Source organism: Apteryx mantelli, chromosome 2, assembly GCF_036417845.1.
Source record: "Apteryx mantelli isolate bAptMan1 chromosome 2, bAptMan1.hap1, whole genome shotgun sequence".
NCBI lineage: Eukaryota > Metazoa > Chordata > Aves > Apterygiformes > Apterygidae > Apteryx > Apteryx mantelli.
In genome coordinates, this window is record NC_089979.1 from 24,079,459 (window position 1) to 24,106,192 (window position 26,734).

Consider the following 26,734-nt stretch of genomic DNA (forward strand, 5'->3'; position numbering starts at 1 on the left):
TCCAAGATGGTTCCTGCTGTTTTTTTGCCATGTTGGTGAACCCCGCTCAGGTGGGCCCTGAAGGTCCATGACGCATAGTAAGTGTGGTGTTGTGGTCTTGCCCCTACCTGCCAGCAGTCGCCCCCCTGCCCTTCTGCTGCTGTGCCCGCGGCAGAGCCTGGTGGGAGGCTTGGCCAAGCCGCGGGAGCGCGCTGGCATCGCTGCAAGCGCTAAGCGCTCCATCCTGATCCTCTTCTCTAGCTGCCTGCTAGTCACTGCCAGCTGAAACGTCTATTTACCATGATTGACCTGAGACGCAGCAGGGGAAAGGAGGAAGGCAAGGCGATGTAAGGTGGCGGGGGCAAGGCGGGGAGGGGGCCTGCAGGGTGGCGAGGGCAGGGCGGCAGGAGGCACCGCTGCGGGCGGGGCTGGGCCTCCCGGCGCGGTAGTTGTGAGGACAGGCCCCCCTGGGGGAAAGCCCGGCCCCGGCCCCCACGGGCGCCATCTTGCCGCCCTACACCGCCCGGCGGCGCCGCGCTGAGGGGTGGAGCCCTGCGCGGCCCCGGCCCCGCCGGCTCGGCTCGGCTCGGCGCGAGAGTGGCCGCCATCTTGTTGCGGCAGCTGGCCGCGCCGCGGGAGGGCGCGGCGGCGCTCGGCTCGGCGCGGCGGCGCAGCGATGAGCGCGGAAGCGGCGGACCGCGAGGCCGCCACGTCCAGCCGGCCCTGCACGCCGCCGCAGACCTCCTGGTTCGAGTTCCTGCTGGAGGAGGCGCTGCTGGAGCAGCACCTGCGGAAGCCCTCGCCCGGTGCGTGCGGCGCGGCCCCGGCGGCGGCCCCTGCCCCGCGGCGGCCCGGCGGCGCTCCCGGGCCCTCCCGCGGCCCCGGCGGGCGCAGCGCTCGCTCGTTGCCCGCCGGCCCCTGCGGCCCGAGCCCGCGTGCCGCGGCGTGACCTGGCTCGAAGGGCGGGCTGGGGGCGGGGGCCGGGGGTGAGGGTGCGGACTGGCCGTGGTCCGGGTGGGGAGGAAATCAGGGAGGCAGGTGGGTCAAAAAGGGACGCGAGAGCTAGTGTTAACAGTTATAACGATGCGGCATTAGTTAGAGCAAGTGAGAATGTGTTTTTCTTTTCTGCATTAAATTTCCTATTTGGGAATGTAATTTCTCTGTCTTTCCCGTGTGGTAGATCGTTTTCCTTTTGCAATATGAATTTTCTTTGGAGAAGTGCCGCAAGAAGTTGTCAGCGCTTCATGTGAAAGCGCTGTTTGTAAAACATTACAGTTGGCATCTGAATTTTCCCCCTTGAGTCTTGCTAGCTTCAAGAGCTAGAGCCCTCCTGAAGGTTCAGTGCTGAACTTGCTCCATCTACTTAAAAACTGGAATGAATAAAAATCTGTATCAGAAATAAATAAAAATGTATTATAAGAAACTTGCCCTATTTACATGAAATCTGAAGAGTGACTGTATTTTCTGCAGATCCACCACCTGTACAGCTGATTGTCCAGTTCTTGGAACAGGCTTCCAAGCCATCAGTGAACGAACAGAACCAAGTCCAGCCGCCACCTGATAACAAAAGAAACCGCATTTTAAAACTCCTTGCTCTTAAAGTTGCTGCTCATCTGAAGTGGGATTTGGATGTGTTAGAGAAAAGGTATGGGCTGTATGTTTCATGCTGAAGTTGTTAAACTAGGAAGTGGCACAAGTTCTTTATTTTAACAAGCAGGAATCAGTCTTACTCCCTGTTCTGACAGTATCTTTCTTAGATTAAGAAGAGTCCTGGGTCTGACAATTGGAATCAAGTTCAATTTCCTCTGCAGGTTAGAAAAGCTTTGATAGAAGATTTATAAAAGCAATGTCTGTGAGCAAATCAATACTGTTAATAAGTTAAAGAAGAAAAATGGTGGGACTTAGGCATTGCGATTTGCATGTGCCTAAACTTGGTTAAGGATGAGGTTTAGGTTAGGTTTTCTCCTGTGACAAAGCCAGCATAAGTTTCCACACCCTGACATGCTTTTTCTTTAAAAAAAAAAAAAAAAAAAAAAGAACTTTTACCACAGTTTACTATTGTTCCAGTTTTGTAGATGAAGGTGCTCTACATCAATCTGTGAGCTAGGTCACTGAACTGAGTATGGTTGAAAAAACTCCTTTTTTACCCCCAATTTTACTGGTTGACCTTGCCAGTAGTTAGATAGGCGTAGATACAACAGAAGGTAGGAGAGCCCGGAACTTCTTTATTCTGGCAGTGCTAAGCATATCAGGGAACTGCCCTTCAGCAGTGTAAAAGCTTAATGGGGTAAGACTTGTTCTCCTGCACCTTTTCATTTCGTGTTACAGTTGTCAGACACAGGACTGCAAACTTCTTGAAAGAAGAAAGTTTTAAGTTCCATAAAAGTTGCATTGACTCTGAGTGTGTGATAAAAGAGTTAAAAAAAAAAAATCACATTATAGCATCGTATTTCTCCTGAGTTGATCTGAAAATTATATGTTCTTTATAATGTTATATAGAAATTTTCTAACTTCAGAAATATTTTGAAAAACTTTATTCCTTCAAATTACTGGTAGGGTTTGTCTCTTCCTAGATACTTTTCTTTTTGTATTCTTCTTACTACGTGAACACTATAATATTTTTTTTCCTCCAAGTGTATGCTACAGTGAGCAGTAAAAGGATTTGGAATGAGATATCCTTGGTTGTTCTGCCTACCAAGTTCTCTTTTTTTCTAATATCCTACGAGATGGCAAAAATACTATGTCATATTTATCTACCTTATTGAAGCATTATGAGGCTGAATTACTGATTGTCAAAGTACCTTTGCAAGATGCTGCACATTGGCAGGCAATGTAGTGAAGTCTTTATTGTGGTTAATTATGAAAATATTGTATGGACACATGTTTTTTATATACAATAAGGTTTTTTTTATAGTTTAGTTTTGAAAGTTGCTATATAAGAACATGTAAGTGAGGGCTTTTCTTAAGACTGCTTCAATTTTTGCAGGAATTTGTATCTGTTCTTGGCATATTTTATGTCAATTAATATCTTTACTTTTTGAAATACAAGTATAATCCTGATTAATCCTGATTTTATAAATCAGTCCTACTGTATGACAATATTGGACTGATTCTGGGATTCTGTAGGATTGTTTTGTCCTTTTTTTTTTTTTTTTGAGAGAGCGAGCGAGCAAGACAGTCTGAAGTGCTTTCAACTACTGATTCGACGCATCTCTGTAGTAGTAAGAGTTCTTGTTCTTCTAGCTTATGAAGCCTAAGGTTGTTCTTAAATAAGAACTGTACTGTTTGTCTTTTTAACTGTTTATACCCAGATATTCAGTCATGCTAGTTTAAAAAAAGAATAAAATAACAGCTTGAGCTCAGCCTTTTTCTACAGCTTCTGCTGTTAAAGTTACTTAAATGATATTCTACTGATGCCAATGAAAACAAGATTCTTGGACCTCACATAGTAAAAATAGCGTTCATGAGCTTTGTTAGTTTGAAACAATAGCTTGATAACATACCTGGAGTCTGACGTGACGCAGGGCCTAAAATTCACTCAGTGGGAATTCTGGTGTTGGTTAATAAAAGTGTAGTCTCAAACGGTTGTTTTCGATGCTGGTTGCAAAGCAGGGTGTGTGTTTTTTTGTTTTTTTCCTCTCAATGTTGAAGGTACTTTGGCAGCAGCTGATTGCTTCTAATTTCAAACCTCTCTGATAAAAATGTCTAAATTAGTAATAGTGTTTCAGTTGTGTTAAATTATTCATCAGAAGCCTAGAGTGGTGCAGTCCTGCCCACATGGCTTCTCTTTTTATCAAGAAAGGCTCTGTCCCAACTGATGTATGGGTTTACATATTACAGCTTACAATGAAGCATGGTCTATTCCAGTTCCCAGTGTTAAATTCACTGTGTGCTGGCAGATGCTGCAGAATGGGAGACAAGGCATGATAACAGAGATGTCCCCTTTACCGGAGGGTAATCTGGTAATCCACTTGCAATGGAAGCATTGTTTACCTTCTGGAAGTACGGTCTGGGACTGTCTTGAGAAGAATTTCTTACTGGTTGGGACCTGTTGTTACAGATGGCTGGATTACTTTTGGGGTATGTCTGTGCAGACTAATGCAGTGGTGCATAGAAGTAGTTCAGCTATGTTAGGGCAACCCTTCACCTGGGCTGACCTGCACTACTAGTATTGCGGACTGCTTCACATACCTACTTTTAAAAACCATCTGATCCAGAGTCTTTTGTTATGCTAAAAGGATGTAATACCCTATGGAAGTAAGGGTAATAAATAATAATACAGTACTGATTAGCTGTGTATATTATCTAAATATTCCAGAAGCAGGATTACTGTATGAAATATCTGATTCTCTATTTTTTTAATAGCTTATCTGTTCCTGTATTGAACATGCTGCTGAATGAACTTCTGTGCATCAGCAAAGTTCCCCCAGGAACTAAACATGTGGATGTAGACCTGTCCAGCTTACCCCCCACCACTGCAATGGCTATACTACTCTACAACAGATGGTAAACAACCTTAAGGCAATAATCTTTTTCTTCTTTCTGTGCACTTTTACATAGAGAGAGAGAGAGAGAGAATTTCAGAGTCTGTATTTAGTAATAATAATTTGTGATCTGTAGATATGTGATAGCAAGTGGCTGACTCTGAAAAGAAGTTCTAAAGCAGTTTCTGTTCCCTAACAAATTATTCAAGGTAGTGCTTTGAACTGTCACCTTTATAAAGATAAAAATCTTGCTGTCTTACAACTTCTTATGGACATAAAAATTTCTTGCATCTTGCACTCGAGCATATCTAATATTTATTCAAATTGAGTATAGTATCTGAAATCATAAATTGCTATTTTTAAGAGGCAAGTGAGCTGCTTATTACACTTCTGAGGCTAACACCACTCTTCACTTAATTTTCTCCTCTTTGTAGGGCCATAAGGACCATTGTTCAAAGTAGTTTTCCTGTAAAGCAAGTGAAGCCTGGGCCACCTCAGTTAAATGTGTAAGTTACAAATATAATTAATTTGGATTTCACGTTTGTTTTGTAATCAGAAACCACATTTGTACTTGGATTAAAGCATGTTAATATGCCATGGTTGCTTAAAATGGCTAATTGTAACATGGAAAACTTGCATTTATTTTAAGTATATTCTTATTTTCCTGTCAGACATACTTCATACATATCTGTATGTTTGTATGGTTCCACTTGTTTAAGATGTTATAATCTCTTATCACTTCACAGAGGCAAGAAAAATCACAAAAGAAAAGGAGATGGCTATTTCTCCTGGGGAGAATACTTTTTCTCTAGTCTAGTTTAAACAGGGTACATTTCTTGCATCCTGTCATAACTTTCACCAGCTTGCCTAATATAATTGTCATCTTATAGCAATTCACCAGATTATTTATCTGATAACCTGAGAAATAGTATTTTCATCTGTTTCATTAGGCAATAATTTGTAATTTAAAGTCAAGATCCAAGTCACATTCTAGAAGTTGTGTGGCTTTGGTTGCAACCTATGCTTGGAATTGACTTTTACACTATAAATTTCTCTGGAAAGTGTCCCTGAAGTGCTTTCAACTTAAAAATGAACATGAATATCAGGTATACTCTAGCATTAGATGAATAGAACTCATATCTGTTTAGGAGGGTGTATTAGGTATGATGATTAAAAATACTACTGCTACTAATAATTTTTCTGTAAATCTTGTATTGTCTCCTCTATATCTGAGTGTGATCCTGAATGGGAAGATTCTGTATGGGGAAATAAGTTAAATAATTCTCATTTTTGCGTGATCACATGAACCCTCACCCTGACAAATGTTCATGAAGTTTGTAATGGAGAAGCTTCAGAAGAATGAGTCTGTGGAAACTGATTTCTTCCTGATAGTTTTGCTAATGTTAACCGTTTGCCATGATAAGTCTGGTTTTAAAAAAAATTGGCATTGGAAACTTTGAAACTTCCATTTTTTTTAAACCACTTTCACAGTCTAAACTCTCCATTGTAATTCTGTATTTCAGAAAAAGATAGATAAGAACATTCAATGATCCTGCATAAGTGCTTTTAAAATGTAGTTATGTGAAACTTATTCAAAAATTAATCATTGTGGTCTAGAACATGAAGTAAAATAACATGCTAGTTTGCTTTATAATTGAGATCTTGCTCTCTTCTCCTAATATATTTTTCCAGGATGAATCAGATGCAACAAGAAAAGGAACTAACTGAAAACATTTTGAAAGTGGTGAGATTTTTTGCTTTATATTTGCTTGAATTTCAGACATAAATACGAATGCACAGGAAATCACCAATAGCAGCACAATACTGTTAATACAGTACACTTTTTACATATTTGTGTATACACCTCTGTCTTTTATGAATTGTAGTTAATAAGCTTGTTCACCAATGTCAGTATCTGCTACTATTCCAGTATGCTTGTATCGGGCAGTGTTATTTCTGCTTTGTGTGTTGTCTGTGATCAAAATGTTCTTTTGTCAGTCTGTCCTTGAAGCCATGTGGATTGAGCAAGCATCTACCCAATCAGCATGTGATTAAGAATTAAGACCATAACATATTTGAGGTGTAAAATCATATGGCAGCAAAATGGAGCGTTTATGACTTTTGTTAAAGGATTTAGTAGTTGTGTATTTTATGTTTGTAGCTTTCAACAGAATGCTAGTTGTGCCTGAAGTGTTTCTTTTTGTGAGAAGCAGGAAAGAGGAGGAACAAACCCTCTACTTCCATAAGTAGCCTAGCTCAATTTCCTGCTCTTGAGCTTCTCAGAATCAGTTGATGTGTAACTGTTTTTCCACTTCATCATAAGTTGTGAGAAAATCTTGCTACAAATCTTTTAATTCAAACAGAAGCTGTTTTTGTTTTAGCTGTGAAATAGTAACTTAGAATTTACAACCCAACTATTGCAGAACTTGCTAATGCTCAGAAAATTGACAGCAAGGGGTAGGTGAAAGTGACAAAAAATCGTCTGTTTGTTTGATTCAACGGAAATACAGAAGTTAGAGAGCGCTTCATGGAAAGTAAGGATCCGATACTGTTTCTCTGAGTAGCTGAAACTGAACTGGAAGTCACAAATTTCTTTATTGTACAAGAAATACAGGAGCAGATTCTACAAAGCAATAAGATAGGTGTATCACAGTTAAGGACATTTTTACTATCCTCTTACTTTATTGTGACATTTTTAGTGTAAATTTTAAACCCAAAGCTAAACTCAAAGCCAAGAGAATAATTTTTTTAATGCGTTTGAACTATTATAGTTGAAAGAGCAGGCTGCTGATTCCATCCTGGTGCTAGAAGGAGCACTTAAATTAAACAAAGATCTTTATGTCCACACTATAAGAACTCTGGATTTATTGGCCATGGAGCCTGGTATGGTGAATGGAGAAACAGAGAGTTCCACAGCTGGACTGAAAATCAGCGCGGAGGAGATAGAGTGCCAGGTACTTTACATTCTAAACTAAAGCTTTCAGGTTATTTGTTTCTTTAGACATAGTAACAAGTAATATTTTGAGATAAACTACAGTATTTTTCTATTGATCTTTGTGTCCTGTCTTTAATGCAATAAGATTATGTTATTGATTTTGCATTTTTAATTATTAAAACTTGTTTCTACATTGTAAATATTGTTGCTCACACTTTTTTTCCCCACAATGCCTCACTTTTTTACCCCTTTGCAGTAAACCACTATATGACAAGGGCTGTTTATTGCACTGTTTGTAGGATTACATGCAAATCATAGTATGTGTAATTTCAAAATGCCCATGCAAAATTATTTGTACTGAGATCACAGTTTAAAAGAAAGAATCTACTGAAGTATGTGAGGTATATGTCAGCACACTAGATAAAACTTGAAATAGTTTAAAGTGTGTGTAAGGATTGACCTGAAATAGTTAATGTTGTGTTAAATGTATTTTTACATAAATTTCAAGACAGTATATTTTATATCAATGATGTTTGCAGGTTTGCTATGATTTGGGTGCAATCTACTTTCAACAAGGTTCTACAAATGCAGCTGTTCATGAAAATGCTAAAGAAAAGTTTTTCAGAACAAAGGAGCTGATTGCAAAGGTACTGAGAGTTTTGTTACGATGTGTATTCAACTTTTCTAAAAACAGTTTGTTTCAAAAATATTGCTTATTTCTTTAACATAAGAACTGTTATAGTATGGGTGGTTTTTTTTTTTAAAGTAGGTTCATGGGATTTTGACAGCAATCTTTGCTGTATTCCTTTTAGCATTGTGCCTGTTTAAAATTAGACTTCTCTTCATCAGCTGCAATGCATTCCTGCTTTGTTCTAAATTTTGTAATGAATATTCTCTTATGGAAATTGTATTGATACAAGAATTGCAAAAATAACATCTCCACTGTTAGTATTAACCTCACTGAACAGCATGTTCTGTGTGCTTTGTAGTATTTTAACAGTGATGCTACCTTTATGAGGAATATGAACAAGAATAGGAAATGCTGTAAGGGTAGTTCTTCCTTGGAAATCAGATTTTCTGTACTGACTTTAAAACAATGGTATCATTTTTATTTACTATTAAAATATTCTTCCTTTTTTATTTTGTTTCATATTTCTATTTACAAAATTGCAAGACTCGGGTTTTTATTTAAACAGACAAAACAAAACATAGTCTAAATTCTAAAAAGCATGCATAAAAGCATGCTTTTTGGAGATGCATGTATGCACATACACACACGTGCATTATTTTACTGTTTTGTTGTTACTTGGGGAATTTGTGGGTTTTCATTTATGTCTTAGAATTAAGTTTATGTTTCATAATATCTTGGCCACTAAGATTTGATCAACTCTTACCTTTCAGACTGGTTCATCATCGCTTCATTGTACCATAGATGAAGAACGGTTAGCTGGGTACTGTCAAGCTTGTGGAGTTCTTACTTCATCTTCTGATGATTCATCCCAACAGGCTACTCCTTATAGTCAAATCCATAGCTGTATGAAATCTGGCAACTATCAGGTAGTATACTTAAAAACAAACAAACAAACAAAAAACCCCACCACCAACAAAAAAACCCTTATTTTGAAGTGCTGATGATTCTACCTGATCTGATTTGGATTTTAAGTCCTATTTAAGTGTTCCGGTTAACCATTAATATACCCTTTTGGAACACTCTCTTCTATATTAGTTATGTTATATTTTTGTATAGTAGATCAAAATATTTTGGATTTCAAATAATGTAAATAATTCCTACTAGTTAATATATGAAACTTTGAGGTAAACTAATGCTCTGGATTTCAGGGAATGTTGCTGCTGAGATGTGCAAGTTGTTTGTTTGTATTCTTTAACTCTGATTCTCTGATGCTAGAAAAAGTACTTCTTTTGGTCCTTTGATTTGTGAAGCGGTTATAATGTTGTCATAAAGTTATGTCTAGTTGTTTGTAATGCCTTTTTAAAATTACATATGAGTGCGAGCTGCTTCTCTCAGTTTGATCATTTTCACCTTCAGCAAATCACTTTGTCTGCACCTTTTGAATTATCCATTGAATATTCCAACTGTGTTTGTGTTGTAGGACTTAGTGAAGATATTCCTTGAAGATAATCTAGCCCTCAGTTTACCTGTTCAGTTCAGGCAATCAGTGCTAAGAGAACTCTTCCAAAAAGCTCAACAAGGGTGAGACATTAAATAATGAACTGTACAATGATGGTGAAAAGCAATTTTCATTAGCTGTGTTTTCCATGGATAGTATACAAAGTCTTCTAAGAACAAGTTATTTATATCCAAGGAACTTCAGCTGTTATTTCTGTTAGCGATAGTCTAAACCGTATCTTCCAACTAAGGAACTGGGCTGTGGTGTATCTTGCTGTGGCCTCATAACGGAAAATTTTATAAGTATTAACACTTACATGTATGAAAAATTGAAATAGTGAAAAACATAGTTAATCATGTGTGTATATATATATATTTATTTTTAATGTGTAACTACGTTAATGCCTCTTGAGAGCTCTTCTAAAACCTGTAGTCAAGGCTGGTCATGCTAACCATGTTAAACAGCGATATTGTAGGAGACGTGTACTTCTTTAGGAAAACCGACAGTGTAGTTATCTGTGACAAGGCACCTCACGCGCTGCAGAACCAGCCCAAGGCTGGAGGGCTAGGGTGCTACCTGTATAGTACACAGAGAGAACTAGGTACATGACAAGGGCAACCCATGGATAGCTCTCAACTGGGAAATGCTGAACACATGGCCGCACCCAAACTTCAGCCTCTTCTCTGGAGCCTAGGGACTCTAAACCAGGCTACATGGAAAGCATTTCCATATAGCTGAGATAAAAATTATTCTCTGAAGGGAAGGCACTTAAGAGTATTTCAGTTAAAGAGTGAGTAAGGCTCAGTTTAAAAAACACATCTGTGAGAAAAAAGAAATGTCAGTGGCAGCTTCTTATGTAAGAGCTTAGCCGTTACTGAATTCAACTTTCTGTTCAGCTAGAGAAGAGTCAAATCTATCTCACCCAGAAGAGGATCTTAGAAGAGGCTGTAGCTTAGGCTACATAGGGGTGTCTTCTGTCTCTCTGGCTGAAACGGAGTACCTTCAGCGATCGGTGTTAGACTGGTAGAGGAGCATGACTTCACAGTCTAGTTGTTAAGACACCCAGCCTAAGGGAGTTCTGGTTTTGTTTTGCTTTTGTCCAGTGATTAGGTATTGTGAGCTGCATAAAGGCTCCTGGAGTCCTTTGAGCTGTGCCAGCCGTGCCCAGGGCATGGCAGCCAAGAAGAGACTCACCTTTGTGCCAGTCACGTGGCTTCGCTTAGAGTCCCAGTGGTGCTTAGGCTGAAGCAATAATGAAGCCTGCAGGTGAAACATCAGGAAGAGAATTTTCAGTCAAAAAGTGAGATCCTAGGTAAACTTAGGTAGATCCTAAGCACATTTTTTCAGATTGTAGTCTTGGACAGAAGCATGTGGCCCAAACTTGTCTGGGGATCTGGCATCTGGAGCTTTGTCTTGGTACCAGCTATATGTCTGTCAGAGAAGTTCTGTGATCTTGGGTTTTGTATTCATGCAGGAATGATGCTCTGGATGAAATTTGTTTCAAAGTCTGTGCGTGCAACACTGTCTGCGATGTGATGCAAGGTCGAACAATTGATATCCAGTTTTGTCAGCTGTTTCTGAAACCCAGCAAAGAGAAAATAGATTTCCTCCTTGAGGTAAGAAATTACTGTCTGAAAGGGATACAGTATTCGGTGAGATTCCCTCCACCCCCACATACACACATTTAACTGCATTGCTGTTGCAAGTAATGCTCTCAGTTTTCTAAAACAGAGAAAAATATTTCATGAGATAGTTTCTCAAACTTTAGTCAATCTTTTTGCACTTAACACAAATAAACTCTATGAAATCAGTCTTGCATCTATATTAATAGTTCCATTTCCTTCTGGAGGAACCCATGTCAACCTGTTGCTTCAGCCTGGTTTTGAAACTGCTGCTCTTCCTGATTTCATTGTATTATGTATAGATACTATTGAATGTTTTCAAGGAACAAACAAACAAATTCTCCAAGACAGGGAGATACTGAAAAAACAAAAATCTGTCCAAGACAACCAGTTTCTCTTACCAGCTCTGTTGTAAAAGCTAGGTGTCACAAAATGATCCTCAGCTACAGTGTGTGTGTGTGTGAGACTTAAAGCTGCTCCTCTCAGTGGAGCTTTTAGGAAATGATTATTGCCCAAACTAAACTTTTCTTTGTTGCTTTGCTGTTATTTTTGTATTGTCTTTTGCCTAATTTGAGTCTTTTGCTTTGCTTGTCAGCTGCAGCTGGCCTATTTAAGCATGTGGCAAGAATTTTAGGGGACTGGAGCATCTCTCCTATGAGGAAAGGCTGAGAGAGCTGGGCCTGTTTAGCTTGGAGAAGAGAAGACTGAGAGGGGATCTTGTTAATGTGTACAAGTATCTGAAGGGAGGGTGTCAAGAGGATGGGGCCAGACTCTTCTCAGTGGTGCCCAGTGACAGGACGCGAGGCAACGGGCACAAACTGAAACACAGGAAGTTCCATGTGAACATGAGGAAAAACTTCTTCACTGGGAGGGTGACAGAGCACTAGAAGAGGTTGCCCAGAGAGGTTGTGGACTCTCCTTCTCCGGAGATATTCAAAACCCGCCTGGATGCGATCCTGTACAAGCTCTAGGTGCTTGAGCAGGGGGGTTGGACTAGATGATCTCCAGAGGTCCCTTCCAACCTCAACCATTCTGTGAATCAACTGAAAGTGCTCTGTGTTTCAGACCCACTGCTCACATTAGGTCTTGAACTTGTTTCTTAAAAGAACAGATTTGTTAATTTTTTTGTAAGCTGACAGTTAAGTTCAGTTATCTAGCTATCCTTAAACTAGTACAAAAATTGAAAAAAAATTATTAATCCTAGAGGATCTTACAGTTTTGCACTTAAAAATGTTAGTTCTTTTTTTTAAACTTACATGAAAGAGCTTAAGGTCTGGTGAAACTTGGTAATACTGAGGCACTTGAGCATGAAAAAGGAATGTGGAATGTATCTGAGGGAAGATTAGTCTTTTGAAACAGAGTTTCTCCTGTACATGTTTAAAGAAACTCTGATCCGTCTGTGATGGCTACAGTGTTTATTAGATAACTTTGTTACCTCCTTGAGAAAGAGGGTCACTACATGATACTAATTGTGACTCAGAAAATTGGGGAATAACACTGTCTGTAACTAAATATTTAAAAAGTTTCTAAGGGCTGCTTAATTTTTTACTGCTTGCTTTTCCCAGGTTTGTTCAAGATCAATAAACTTAGAAAGTGCTTCGGAATCTTTGAAAAGAAAAATGGCAGCATTTCTCAAGTATGTACTGGTATGAAGATATCGTGAATTCACAGTTCATAAGCAATGTAATACAACATTATAAGTGTTTTGAGAACTTGCAACTGAAAAAAAATGAGTCAAAGTTGCTTTTTTTGTTGTTTTGTGGGTTTTTTTTAACCTTTCTTATATCCCTTCTCTGAGAAAACCCTGGCTTTTGTACATCTCCCTAAACTGTTTTTGCTGCTTCTGTTCTCTTACTTCCATTCTTGTGATTCTGCCCAATTGCTTTACAATTTACAGGCATTGATAGCATTGGTGGGTAAGACAGAGTATGAACTGATATTTTAGCTTTGTTTCGTCTTCCTGATGATGTGTTAATTTTAATTTATTCAGAAACTTGTGCTTGGGTTTGGAAGATCTTCAGCTTGTCTTCATGATTTCATCTCATGAGCTGTTCATAAAACTACTGAAAGATGATGAACGGAAGCTGCTCATTGATCAAATGCGGAAGAGATCTCCTCGAATCAACCTGTGTACAAAACCTGTGACTTCTTTTTATGATATACCAGGTAATCTTATCAGCATTTCCATTATTTTATATGCAGGCAATATTTATTCTCATGCCTAAAGTTGCTGTGTGCAGATCTGTCTTCAGAAGAAGTTTAGAGAGAATATATCCTGTATTTAGTCTGTGAATGTCATACTTTTTTAAGAAGGTCATTTTTCTTCAAATTTTTGCTGGCATCTCAACTGAGTATACCAGGTATGTTCAAATGAGCGTGTGCTAGCTGCCTGAATGAAGGAGAGGTGTGGCGGTTAGTCTGAACTGCATCTGGCTCTGGCTGCTGTTCCCAGAAGGGTCGTCCTGCCTCTGCTCTTACACCAGCACCAATGCTTGTGTGGCTTTGTGGTGAGCTGGACCGGGCATGTCATCTGGATGGAGTTTTAAACCTGCTAAGGAGAAACCCAGATTTTTCAGGCAGCTTATTTCCCAGATATGTCTGGCTTACCATGCAGCTGAGTCAAAGCTGGCATAAGAGAAGAGGTGCAAGCTGGTGATTGGAGCTGGGAAGAACTAACCCTTTCAGCCATAATGCAGACTTGCATGGACTTAAGTCAGTTGTGAAAAATTGCATATTTTTCCATAAGACAGTACAGAGACACTTTTTGGTGCTGATCTTGACCCTAACATTTACTGTGGCAAAGAAAAGGGAATACTCAGAGCTGCTGCTCTGAGAGGAGGGATCATTGCAAGCAGTTCTTCAGGTAAGAGGAGCTGGGAAACTAGCACGAGATGTTTCTGGAGGGCTACAAAAGGATGTACAGGACCTGTAAAAGCATTGGTGTATTTGCCATTCTAGTGTGTTATGTTTAAAATGTCATATCCTAAGGAACTGTAAGGATCTGTGTTATGAAGGAGTGCCCTAGAAGCCTGACTGTTTTTCTTCTAGCTTCAGCAAGTGTTAATATCGGCCAGCTTGAACATCAACTCATATTGTCAGTAGATCCTTGGAGGATTCGCCAGATCTTAATCGAATTGCATGGTATGACTTCAGAACGCCAGTTCTGGACAATTTCAAATAAGGTAAATTATTTTGTATGGTCATGAGATACAGTATTTCAAGGACTGGTTAGGTATCACACTGTGATGAATGGGGTTTTTTTGCCACAGATTTTCAATGGGTTTTTTTAATTATTTTTTTTAAAAACGGCTTGACTTTTTCTCCCTATATAGTGGGAATGAAGATAACTTGTCTAAACTCACTTTCCATATGAAAAGTGTTGCAACAAAATGTATAACTTTTTAAAGAAATTAACGGCTGTAATGCAAACTTCTAAGAAAATAAATTGCTCTAGCTTTTACTTTAAATGTTTTGCCCAGTTAGTGATATCCTTTTAGTTTAAATTCCTGTCATTAATAGTAGCTGGGAGCAGGGAATAGTGACTTTTTTTTGGTGGAGTAAGGATTTACTACTGATTTTTCTCTTCCAATTATTACATGTTCAAAGTATGAATGAAGTTGGGTGGGTAGACGTTTTTGATGTAATCCATACATCTGAGCCATGCATGTGATGTGAATTCTAAAACCTCTTTCTTATAAATTAGTTTTATATATTTTTCTTTCAGTGGGAAGTACCAAATGTTTATGGTAATGTTATTTTGGGAATTAAAGATAATCTGACTAGGGATTTGGTCTACATCCTCATGGCAAAGGGATTACACTGCAGTGCAATTAAGGTGAGCAAGCCATCTGAATTTACTGGTGCGTTTGTTTGGACACTTGAGGTGTAACAACACTGAAAGTATGGAATGCCCCTTCTAAGGAAAAGTATCAAAGAGTTGGGAGATGTGGAATATCTAGTAACACAATAACAATGTAATAGAATAACAGGTTAATATTTCTGTCTTGCAAAGTTCCATTAGTAAAATGAGGATAATGGCTTTCCAGTGAGTTGAACCTGGATATAAATTTATTTATATGAAGCTTGATTAGGATGTACTAAATCATGTTGTATCTGACCCTAGCAGTGATTTAAGGCATTAATACAGCTTGTTATTCTTTTAGCTAAGAGTTTCCCATATGGGATTTATTGCAATAATGTTTCATTTGCCTTAAAGTATAGTTGACTATTCTGTAGTTTGCTAAACTACAGGATAAAACTGAATTATCTACTTAATAAGCCTTTAGTTAATCTTGGTATGTTTTTTTTCTTAAATGTCTTGTTTTGTTTGAAAACTCCGGAATGGGGGAACTGTTAACTTTACTGTTAAGTCCAAAGGACTCCAAAATGTAAAAGGTAATTGTGGGGCTCTTAAGTAGGACTAACAATGCTGGATGCCAAGGCTGGTCCAACCAGGATGCTGCTGTACAGCATTCCAACTCTGGTTTTCTTTTTCCTTATGAATCTATTAGGAATCATTAGTGCATGTCATATGAATCCTCTTTATTACAGGACTTTGTCCATGCAAAGCAGCTTTTTGCTGCTTGCTTGGAGCTTGTGACAGAGTTTTCTCCAAAACTGCGTCAAGTCATGCTGAATGAAATGCTGCTTTTGGACATTTACACTCATGAAGCTGGAGCTGGTGTTTCTGGAGAACGTCCCCCTTCTGATCTTATAAGCAGAGTCCGAGGATATTTGGAAATGAGGGTACCTGGTAAGAACTTTTGCTGTCTTTCCTGAGACCCAGTAAAGCACAAAGCTTATAAGGAATGAAAAAGCAACAGCTCTGTATTCCAAATCTACTGTTGGAAACAAAACAGTGAAGTTGATGACTTTTTGGTGAGTTTTTAGAAGCATGAAATGAGAACAGCAGCATCATGATACCCAAACATTGCTAAACACAGTCTGAGTGCCACACTTAAATGAGTTGAATAGAAAAAGTGTCTGCATTTTATCTGAAAGGTTTTATTAGCTGTTAATGAAGTCCACGTAGTTTTACACTGAGGGAATAATGCACTATTATTGCAGTTGGAAGAAGCTGTTGTTCCTCATAATTTACAAAAGTGAACTTTTTTATAGGGCTAAGCATGATATTTTTCTGCAATAGAAGATATGGAGTAGAAATAGCTAATTAGAGGGAATTGTCTCTGCTTATTTTCATATAATGCTGTTTTTCTCAAAATTTTTTAAATAAAAAGCGCCTTTTCTTCCAGATATTCCTCTTCGGCAAGTTATAGCTGAAGAATGTGTTGCCTTCTTGTTAAACTGGCGTGAAAACGAGTACTTGACAATGCAAGTTCCATTGCCTCTGGTTCAGACTAATCCTTATGTGAAGGTAAGCTGTGTTCAGTCTTAGTGTTAACAGTCAGACTGTAACCAACTCTGCCCTGTTTAGGCATTTGTACTTTTTTAAAAGCATGTACTTTTGTCTCTCACAAGTGCCAGTTTTTGTTACGGTAATGAGTGAAGCTAGTGTGGTAAACAAGAAGACATACCAGGGCTAGGCACCAGGTATGTTTGACTGTTGACGAAAGATTTAACTTGTACTGCAAGATCAGTTGAAACAAACTGCGTTTTAGCACTTGTTACCTGCTGACTGAGTTTGGCCTCATAAGCATGAGGCCTAAGTGTGGTAAAAATTATGAACCCTAATCTGTTCAAAACATTGTAATACTTCAGTAAATTAGTCTCCTCTCAGCTGGAATTTAGCTTAGATGTGGGAGGTATGAGAAGTATGGTGATCTCAGGCTTCGTGTCTAGTCATCTTTGTTCTAAAGAGACTTGTACTCCAAATGCACTGTAGTAGTTCCATTTTTGAACCTGATAAGGGTGTCTGTTTTCTAGGGACATTCAAGCTCAGCCCTTTTTGAAACTTAGCTTTCAAAATGGTTTTATAGCAATGTTGTTTTTACTTCAAAGTCAGGTGGCAGAATTGCAGATCATATTATGTGACAAATTTTTTTGGCCTGCTCTGCTTCCCTTGTGATATTCCTAATTTCTGTCTTGAGCTTTGGATTTTCTCTGTATAGCAGAGGGTGCCAGTGCAACTTTAATTTTACTTCTAGCTCAGATTAATTATCATATGAAAGTCATGGGTATTCTAGGGATCCAATATTTAAGTAGAATAAAGCTTGTTTTATGGAGCCTGTAGTAAGGAAATACAGCATAAGGAAACTAATACAGGGCAAAGTGCTCTGTCATTTAATTTCTGCTTTCCAGCCCCCACTGTTCTCTGTCACAAAGTTTAGTCACTCTGCTCTGTAGTTTGTATTTTAAAATTGCTTGTTTAGCTGTTTTAAAACACATGCCAATAACTCCTTTGCTCTAGTCAATATTCAGAGAAGCTCTAGCTGCTCTGTTTCTTCTTCTGTGTTGCATAGCTGGGACAGTTGTTGGCTGCTACATGCAAAGAACTTCCAGGTCCCAAAGAAAGTAGACGAACAGCTAAAGATCTCTGGGAAGTTGTTGTACAGATCTGCAGTGTATCCAACCAGCACAAACGGGGAAATGATGGCAGAGTCAGTTTGATAAAACACAGGGAGTCTACACTAGGCATTATGTACAGGTATGTCCTTTTAGGTTATTTCTAAAGGTGGTTTGAATTGTACATTTGACCCCATGTTCCCTTCCAGAATTGTCTGGATTTGGCTGTCGAAGTGGCTGCAGCAGCTGAAGAAGTCTAAGTGAGAAAGCTGCACGCTGGCGATGTTAGATATTAGTGGTGACGTATGACTGTTTTTTTTCAGAACGAGAGGAGGAGTGGTGGTCAGTATTCAGAGAGCAAAGTGTATGTGCCTGTGCTTCCATTAGCATCAGCGTCGGTCTGCCAGTAAAGTCAATGAAGCCTAGAGGGCAGCTGAGCTGAGCAAGTGGAGGTGTCTGCTTTACATTGAGTAGAATTGCTCTGTAGACTCCTTTTATAACTATATCAAACACCTAGCTCACAATGTAGGTCTCTCCACCTAGCTTTGGGTTTCTGAATCTGAAGCTAAATATTTCACAATTTTTAAATGAAATCCCAGTTCAGCTGAACCCTTGAGGAGAGGGAGAAGAGAAAATATTGTTGACTGGAGTAGATTTCACTGTCAGTTCCCTAACCCCTGCCAGCCTTAACGAATTCATTTAGGACTCTGATTTGTCCAAACAGTAAATGTTTTCAGCCTGTTCCAGAGTCCAAGACTGATATAAGCTGCTTCCTATGTTAAATTCTGGAATATGTGGTTATGTAGAACAGCTTTCCATACTGAAACTTGGAAAAGGTGCCTCTGTCAAACTTGGACTGTTCCTGTGCCGCTCTTGGCTAATCGGGTTAATGTGTATCTAAAGGTCAGCTGCTCTTGCTTACACTGCTGTGGAATGGGTGGAAGAAGGTGCGTGCTTGCTTTATGTTTCAGTTGTATACTCCTGCCAGAAAAAGGAAGCAGTCTAGGTCTACTCTAGGTTACTGAACTCTTCTGACCCCTCTAATTCAAACAGTAAAGGGCAGTGGCTCTGTTCTTATTATGGAAAAGAAATAATGAAACCTTTTCCAAACAAACTGTGCTTGTCTGGATTGTTTGGTGATGACAGTTTCTACTGTGGCATCACAAGGAACTCCATGTACATTATAAATGATCCCAGTGTACCCTCCCTCTTCTGTAAACCTGTAGCTCGTTGATATAGTCTTGGCTTGGAGAATTGCAATTTCTTTCGTTCCCTTTCAGATTTTATGGCTGACTTACTGCAAAGTAGTTTTTATGCCTTTTATGGCATGATGCAATAGGAGGTGATTCTTATTTAATATAGTCACTGGAAAATCTTATTTTTTGTAAATGAAAAAGGTTAAAAGTAAATGATCTGCTATAGCATTCTCATTTATATACCCTGTGTTTGTAAACTTAGAACTAAAGGAGCATTTTGGCAGATGAAGAAATTGCTTTACTTCCTGTTCTCATTTCCAATGAGTTAAGCTTATGTATATTCTTAGTTGTGGACGATTACTTACACAGATATTTGTGTCTCTAATTTAGGAGTGAATTGCTGTCTTTTATCAAAAAGCTGCGGGTAAGTTATAGTGGACTTCACAATGTGTTTGTAACCAGACCTCTGTTTTGGTATAACAGTTTTCTGGACTTTTCCTGTTAAATTCCAGAAAAACTAATAGCTATATAGATGTTTTGTATGGCTGAAGCACTTTTAAATTTACCTTACGTGCCATAGAGCAATGTTTAAAAGCTTATTTAAAATCATCCTTAATTCTGACAGTGGAGATCTGCTAATATTAGGATTATGCAAGAACATAGATTTTGCTAAACATACAGTTTAGTAAAGAAACCTTATTCTGGTTATCATGAAGGTCTGTGTTTTTGGATATTAGCAAGGTATTCCTTGTGGAGGGAAGAAGCTGCTACTTGGATCATAATTAAGAAGCAGAAGTGAGGGGAAAAAAGTGTAAGTGTGCGTGTGTAAATGCATAGAAAATCTTAATATATACCATGTTGAAGTTTAAGGTTAGACAGTAGCAATGGAAAGAAAATAAAGATGTACAAAGCTTAAATAAAGATCATTTCCAGGCAGTTATTTGGGAAGATGTGAAATAAAGATTTCTTACAGAAATTTTTTCAATGTTTCTGTGTTGTAGGCTTCCTAACAGAATAATGCCTTATTTAGAAAAGAAATAATATTTTAAGTTTCTTACATAACTTTAAAACTTAAGGAAGAAAGTAAAATTTTATGCTATTTTGTGAAAATACTTTTTTTTCTTATAGGAACCATTGGTTTTAACTACAATATTGTCCTTGTTTGTCAAGCTTCATAATGTCCGGGTTAGTATCTATCATAAACATCACATTTGGATTTTTTATAATGTATTTGCCTTTGTAATTTCTTCTACTATGTTTCTTGTCTTAGGAAGATATTGTGAATGATATTGCAGCAGAGCACATTTCCATCTGGCCCTCATCCATCCCCAAGTAAGATGATAACCCATTCAAAGTATTTTCAAAATACTTGTTGATGTAATTGATTTGGTTCCCATTACTCAGTATTAGTGTGCTTTCTGCCATGAAATGTTGTCACTGACACGCACACGCGCACACACGTTCTTCTGGGGACAGATTGGTCTGACTGCATGGAGTTTTTGTTCCTGATTTGATGCTCCTGACGGAGATGCAAACACAAGAAGTGGAGGCTTTTTTGTGTGCTTTATTGAGCTATACGTAACTATGTGAACTATTTAATATTTTAATACAGAATAACTAATATTAATTACTAATATTTTTTGCTTTGAGAGGTATATTTAAATAACTGCCAAATATTAAGTGGCATATGGTATGTATTGATTTGTCCTGGCTGGATAGCACAGTGCTCATTAATACTTTTAATTATTTCTTATAATTATTAAGTTTAGAGGCTCTGTGGGCCTAGAACTTCTGTTCTAGACTCTGAATATGCAATATACCTGTGAGCATAAAGAGAGCAAGTGTGCGAAGTTTAGTGTCGTTAATGTGTCTTAATTGGTCTGCTTGGATAGTTTTGTTGTTATTGGTTCAGACTTCCATGTATATTGTAAACCCAATTAGAAGATGGTTTTCTGTCTGTTACCAGAATTTCTCAACGGGGTGAGAAAGACTGTATTTTTAAAAATGGAGAATTCACATGGGCCATGATAAAGGCTGTCCAAGCAATGTGCCAAGCTACTACCAGCCTGCCTTTCCAAGTTAGTTACTCAAGTTTCCTGCCTCTAGAGGCTGCTGTCTGTGGCCATTCATGCAGATGCTGTAATAAATCTGTAGCAGTTTCTGGTGTGTATTTTCATCCTTCTTGAAACTGAGAACATATATTCTTGCACGAAACCCTTTTGTGGTGTCAGTCACAGAAAAATTCTAACTTTGTGTCCAAGTCTGTGAATGATGTATTTGTCCTGTCATATTTACCATATTAAAACATTTCAACAGTAGTTGTAGTAATATTAAATCTTTACTGGAGTTATCTTTGCCTCATATTTGATGCAAATTGCTTTGTACTTGAACTAGATATGAAATCAAATTACTGTAAAAATGCTCATTTAGGAATTATTTCTTCCTTTTTCCCCTTTAGCCTTCAGTCAGTGGATTTTGAAGCTGTGGCTGTTACAGTAAAAGAGCTAGTCAGCTATGCATTGACTATCAACTCAAACAACCACTTCTGGTTGATTATCCAGGCAGATATTTATTTTGGTAAGTGAAACAAACATCTGTTTTTAGCATATGTGTGGGGACACCTTGTTTCTTTCTCAGACTTGCCTACACTCCTAACACTTCTTATATTTCCTGTACTTCTTTTTATGAAAAGAAGCTGAAGCGGTATATGAGTTTAAAAGGTTTCTTCAGATGCAGTAGTGTAAGTGAATTTCTCTGGGAGGACTTTTAAGCCCAGAGAGAGACTGAGCTTCCAACAGGTCCTGCAGACTTGCTTTTAGGGTAAAGGAAACTTTACAGTAAGGGTTGCTGTTAACTTTGCTTTTTTAATGGGGGCAGTTGGTCCCTGAGTGGAAAAATTATGCATATGTGTAGCATTGGAGTTTCTAAGTGAGAGAAAAGTTGTGTGGGTAGTACTTGCTTTTAAAAGAGGCGATCAATCAGCTTCACTGGGGTCGAAGATGAGCAGAATCAAGAGGATCTGCTATATTTTATATAGGGAAGTATCTAGGATTTGTAAATGAGGGAGCATGAGCTCCTGATTCAGTATTGGTTGGGGTGGGAAGCTCTTCCTAGTCTTTCAGCCCTCATCTGCCACTTCCCCATTGCTTATCCTTGCTCATCAGCTGGGAGCAGCCAGCAGGACCAGGCCATAAAGCAGTGCAAATTCTGGGCACTGTGAAATGCAGCCAAACTGGTCCAGGTGTTCGGGGAAATCTTGCACAGCCTATATGATTATTAGGCTTTGTTAAACTTGATCCCCAGCCTGGAGTTAGTCCCTGAGGCTCACTTTATAGTTTGTGGAGAGAGTTAGGTGCTGAAGAATGGGATAGTTGGAAACCAGCCAGACAAGCATGGCACTACCTGGTGTATGCGCTAAAGAGAGGGATATGGTCATAGCAGTCCTCAAAAGTAGATGAGCTTAACTTCTTGTGCTTAACTTCTCTGTTAAGACCATTCTAGTGGAATGTAGCATCTAAGCCAAATTGTTCCTTTCCGGCAATAAACCAGGGCATGTGCTGTGTCTCAGCCATCCATCTGTGGATGCTTTAGTCTCTCTCAGGAGGAGACATACATTTCCAAGCCTGTGTTCTGGACTGTAAAGTTGTCTGTGTTGTGCAGTGAGATGCAGTGCGGAAATTCTAGCCTGTTGCTTCAAAAAGAGACAGATTTGTTTAGAACATGCTTTATAGTCCCGGGGGGGGGGGGGGGGGAGGAGTCTGTGTAGTCCAGTGTTTAGGGCTCTCACCTTGGATATAGCAAAGTTGATTCAAGGTCATGAACTGATAGCATTTACTTGTACAAAGTGGAACAACTTCCGGAAGGGAGTCGTATGCGTGGGGAGCCTCAGAGGCTAATACCAGAAAGCGCCACAATTAGAGCACTCGTAGCGTATGGCAGGTCTGTATTTAAGCACCTATGGGAACAGGCAGACTGCTGTAACTCTGCAGAGCCCCTGAAGGCTGCCCGAGGGTTGGTTTGGTAAGAACTTGCTGGGAGTAAAGCTGGTGCTGAGCCATGAGATCTATGTGGTGGCATCAACGGGCCCTCTCTAACTCAAACCAACCAAACTCCTTCACTACCATCCATGTGCTAAGTTCAGTGAAAACAAACTTCTTTTAAATCTGTCAACCTTAGAGTGGAAGATCAAGTACCTGAAAAGTTACAAACAAACAATACAAAAGGTAGTTCTCAAAAGTCCCAGCTTCACTTTTATTACTAGTTTTCCTGATTGATTGTGTAGTTGTGTATCACAGTTTTACCATCTCCTGTGTGTGTGTACTTTTTAAAATATGCAAGTCATTTTCCAAGCAGAATTCAACTGTGAGGTGTTTGGATCTGAATAATTCTATAAATAATTCATCTGAGTCCTAGAAATAACTACTGTGTTTACTCTTAAATCTTTGTTTTGCTTTTTTCCACTACAGCCACAAATCAGTATTCAGCAGCCCTTCACTATTATCTACAGGCAGGAGCTGTATGCTCAGATTTCTTTAATAAAATGGTACCACCAGATGTATACACAGACCAGGTAAGATCTGTTAAATGTGATTTAGATGTACAAAAATATCCTTCAGATTCATTCCTAATGCACTGTAGGTGTAAAACTGCTAAACAAAGGTGAGTTTTTTTGTTTTTGTTTTGTTTTTTAAGTCTTACAAGCTACAGGAATGTGTATATTTAACTGATGCGTTTAAGGACATGAATCCACACAGATCTGTTTTCTTTATTGCTTGGAAGTCATGGAGAATCCACAGCTTCTACTTTGCTGAAGCACAGAAGGCTTTTGTATTAACTTGTAGAGATAGAGTGTGCAGAGCTACCAACTGAGAAATAACTGATAATGGACTTTGGTGTGATAGTGAGCAAGTCAAAAAGCCAAGAGCGTGTGTATATCCTGTGGAATGAAACATGGTGGGGTGGTCCCTGAGCTTGTTCCTGTGGTGCTGCACCAAGCTGTGAAGTGCCGGGTGGGCAGACCAGCCCGGGACAGCACAACTGTGCCCGCTGTTCCTTGCCAAGTGCGCTGTAGGGCTCACGTGCCCGTGCCCACCTGCCCGTGCAGCCCGCTGAGATGTCAGCTCTGGGTTTCCCACTGCGCTTCTGGTGCTGGCATCACATGGATGGAGCCTGCTTGTTTGCACCCGTGAGGCAGACAAACAGCAGTGTTTCCTAAATGTGTTGTCTAAGCATTTCTACAACACTGCCTGCTGTAGCCAGCACAAACGAGGGGTGCAGATTGCATCAGTAGTGAGGTCTGGACAGCGCTGGCTCCCAGTGTGATGCTTAGCATAACCGTAACTTTCTCTCTTAAATATCACGTAGTTCCCACGGACAGACACCCTTGTATCTTTTTTCCAGACTGTGATGGTGAACAGAGCTGTGTTGCAGCATTGTGTAGGGTTGTTCAGATATACGTAGGATTGTAACTTGCCCCTGTCGGAGTGTGACAGAGATACGGCACTCTGAATAGCATGTTCCTATGACTTTGCATCTGGCTCCATTAAAGCTGGTATAACAAATGATTTGTCAGTTGTCTTATTCATCAGGAAGCCATAGTATTACTTGTAGACAGCATTTCAGTAGGAAATCACTGCTTGTCAACGACTGTGTAGACACAGGGAAAGAGGTTGTTTTCTTACCCTTTCCGATTGTTTCTTCTTGTCTGCTTGTGTCCCTGTGAAAAGTGAGAGCTTCAGCCATTTCATCTGGGATTTTGAACGTTCGGGGCCCAGTGTGAGCTGTGCTTTCTGGCAGGCTGTGGAAATCCAGGAATGCCGAGCGGCCCCGGGCCTCATGTATCGGCTCTGCCGCTTGCCAGCATGCGTTTGACTCGGTGCTAGGGCGTTTGTCCGAAGGCCTTTGCTGTGCTTTTCTGACATGAGTCAGGCTGTTGGCTTTTTGGTGCATGGGAGGAAGTAAAGGCAAAGCTTTTTATTGGGCCACAGTGCTGCTCTTTTACCAGAAATGACATCTGTAAAGGCTTGTTCCGTAAAACACCTATCATGCTCTTTTGTATTTTCCCAAAGTGATAAAAGCTCAGTTAATAAATCTACTGTGCTAAAAAAAAATAATAATTTTTTTTCCAGTTGTTAAGAGAATGTAGATTCAGTTATTTAGTTGGCCCCTTTAAAAAAAAAAAAGGGAAAAAATGTTGCTGTTTGTTTGTGTTCCAATACTAGCATTTTTAAAGTTGCTTTTCTTTTAACTGCTCTATAGGTGATAAAGAGAATGATAAAGTGTTGCTCTTTACTCAACTGTCACACCCAGGTAAGAGCTGAAACATAGCATTAAATAAAACGTTAGTCTTCAAATATTTTTGACTTTAAAAGGGAATTTTTTTAAAAAAAGTAAAACTGAATCTACCTTGCTGTCTAAATCCAATCTGCAATTAAAAAATATATAAAGGTTTTTTTTGTTGTTATTGTTGCTTCTAGGGCACTAATTTGACCTGAATTAACAAGAAAAACTCGTGTCTGGAAATGTCGTAAAAGTAGTAGTAGTCCATTCTTTTTTTATGTATGTCATGTTCTCTACAAAAGAAATTTCATCCTAAAAGTTGAGAGAGAATGCTGCATCTCTGGGGTGTTGTTGGGGATCTGGCTTTATTCAGCTTGATAACCACATGTGATAATTTTATTCAGTGGGATTCCCCAAGAAGGAGCAAGGTTTGCATTAAATCAGAGCCTAATAATTATTTGGAAATCTGGGAGCTGGGTCAGTCTCTTCACATTTGAGTGAAACTTTCCCCTTTTTTTTAGCTAATGCAATTATTTTAGAATGAGTTACATATGCTCTTGAAGTTTGGATACTTAAAAGTTGCTGAGTCTAGAAACTGGAATTACTGATGCATTTGGTGGCAAATTTAGGTTTGTGGGGAGCTAAGCCTGTGAAAATCAGCTGGAGTCTTTCCTTGTAGGTAGCTATTTTATGCCAGTTCCTCAGAGAAGTAGACTATAAAACTGCATTTAAGGCACTGCAGGAACAAAACAGGTAAATACTACAACAAAAATTATTATACAGATGTACATTTATTGTGTACATTATCTGCATGTTATGTACATATTATATACATAATGCTTATATGTAAACATGTGTTAAATAATCTAACCAGTATTCTCTTTCAGTCATGATGCTATGGATTCTTATTATGACTATATCTGGGATGTCACCATTTTGGAGTATTTGACATGTATCCTTTCATTAGCAATTACTGAAGAAACAATATATATGGGATGTTCAGGTTTGGAAAAAGTCAGTTTTACCTGTTGTCAACTGCATTTCATACTAGAGTCAGACTTCCTGCCACAGCAACTACTTTGCTTAAGGAAACATTTCTACACAATATTTATAAATGAGGTAGGATCCCAAAGTTAGGTGCTATTGTTTTCCTACACATGCATCTTTTCTTGACTTTCCTTCAGATCTCCACCATAAGAGAGGTGAGACAGACAAAAGACAAATAGCAGTAAGTTAAAACAATGCTTAAGGGGTAGGGGGATCTTTTTAGTGTTTCTTTCCCTTCCTGAAGCCATTCTCTTTGAAAAGAATTGCCACTTCATTTTACATTTTTGTGTAATTTTTACTAGACCCTGGATGCTGATGTAAACTTGTAATCAGATGGTTTTGGGATAGGATAGCGTAGTATGTTATGGAAATAAAATCACCTCTCCTTGAACTAATGCTGAAAAAGTCTTGTAATGGGCTAGCTTTACTGGAATGACTTCTGCTAGTGATGTCTCCTTTCTCATTTCCAGATTAAAGCTATTGGCCAGACAGAGCTGAATGCTAGTAATCCTGAGGAAGTCCTACAACTTGCTGCACAGAGAAGAAAAAAGAAATTTCTTCAAGCAATGGCAAAGCTTTACTTTTAAGCTAATGGTGGAAA

General features: G+C 39.1%; 1 protein-coding gene across 2 annotated transcripts; it reads left to right on the forward strand.

Annotated features, from left to right (window-relative positions):
• Positions 1–631: 631 nt before the first annotated feature.
• On the forward strand, positions 632–26,722 carry INTS8 (integrator complex subunit 8). 2 transcript variants are annotated; one of them, XM_067290314.1, is made up of 27 exons: positions 632–785; positions 1,450–1,624; positions 4,345–4,485; positions 4,898–4,969; positions 6,156–6,207; positions 7,235–7,417; positions 7,938–8,045; positions 8,800–8,955; positions 9,510–9,610; positions 11,002–11,143; positions 12,715–12,785; positions 13,140–13,315; positions 14,198–14,331; positions 14,874–14,984; positions 15,701–15,902; positions 16,402–16,523; positions 17,569–17,753; positions 19,198–19,231; positions 19,936–19,992; positions 20,078–20,139; positions 21,266–21,384; positions 23,274–23,377; positions 25,066–25,116; positions 25,766–25,839; positions 25,974–26,038; positions 26,271–26,314; positions 26,604–26,722. In XM_067290314.1, exons 1-27 carry the CDS (start codon positions 656–658, stop codon positions 26,718–26,720), a joined length of 2,988 nt encoding a protein of 995 aa, XP_067146415.1. In that variant the 5' UTR covers positions 632–655; the 3' UTR covers positions 26,721–26,722. The 2 variants fall into 2 exon arrangements, with proteins under 2 accessions (XP_067146415.1, XP_067146416.1); XM_067290315.1 differs by lacking the exon at positions 14,874–14,984.
• The last annotated feature ends 12 nt before the right edge of the window (positions 26,723–26,734 follow it).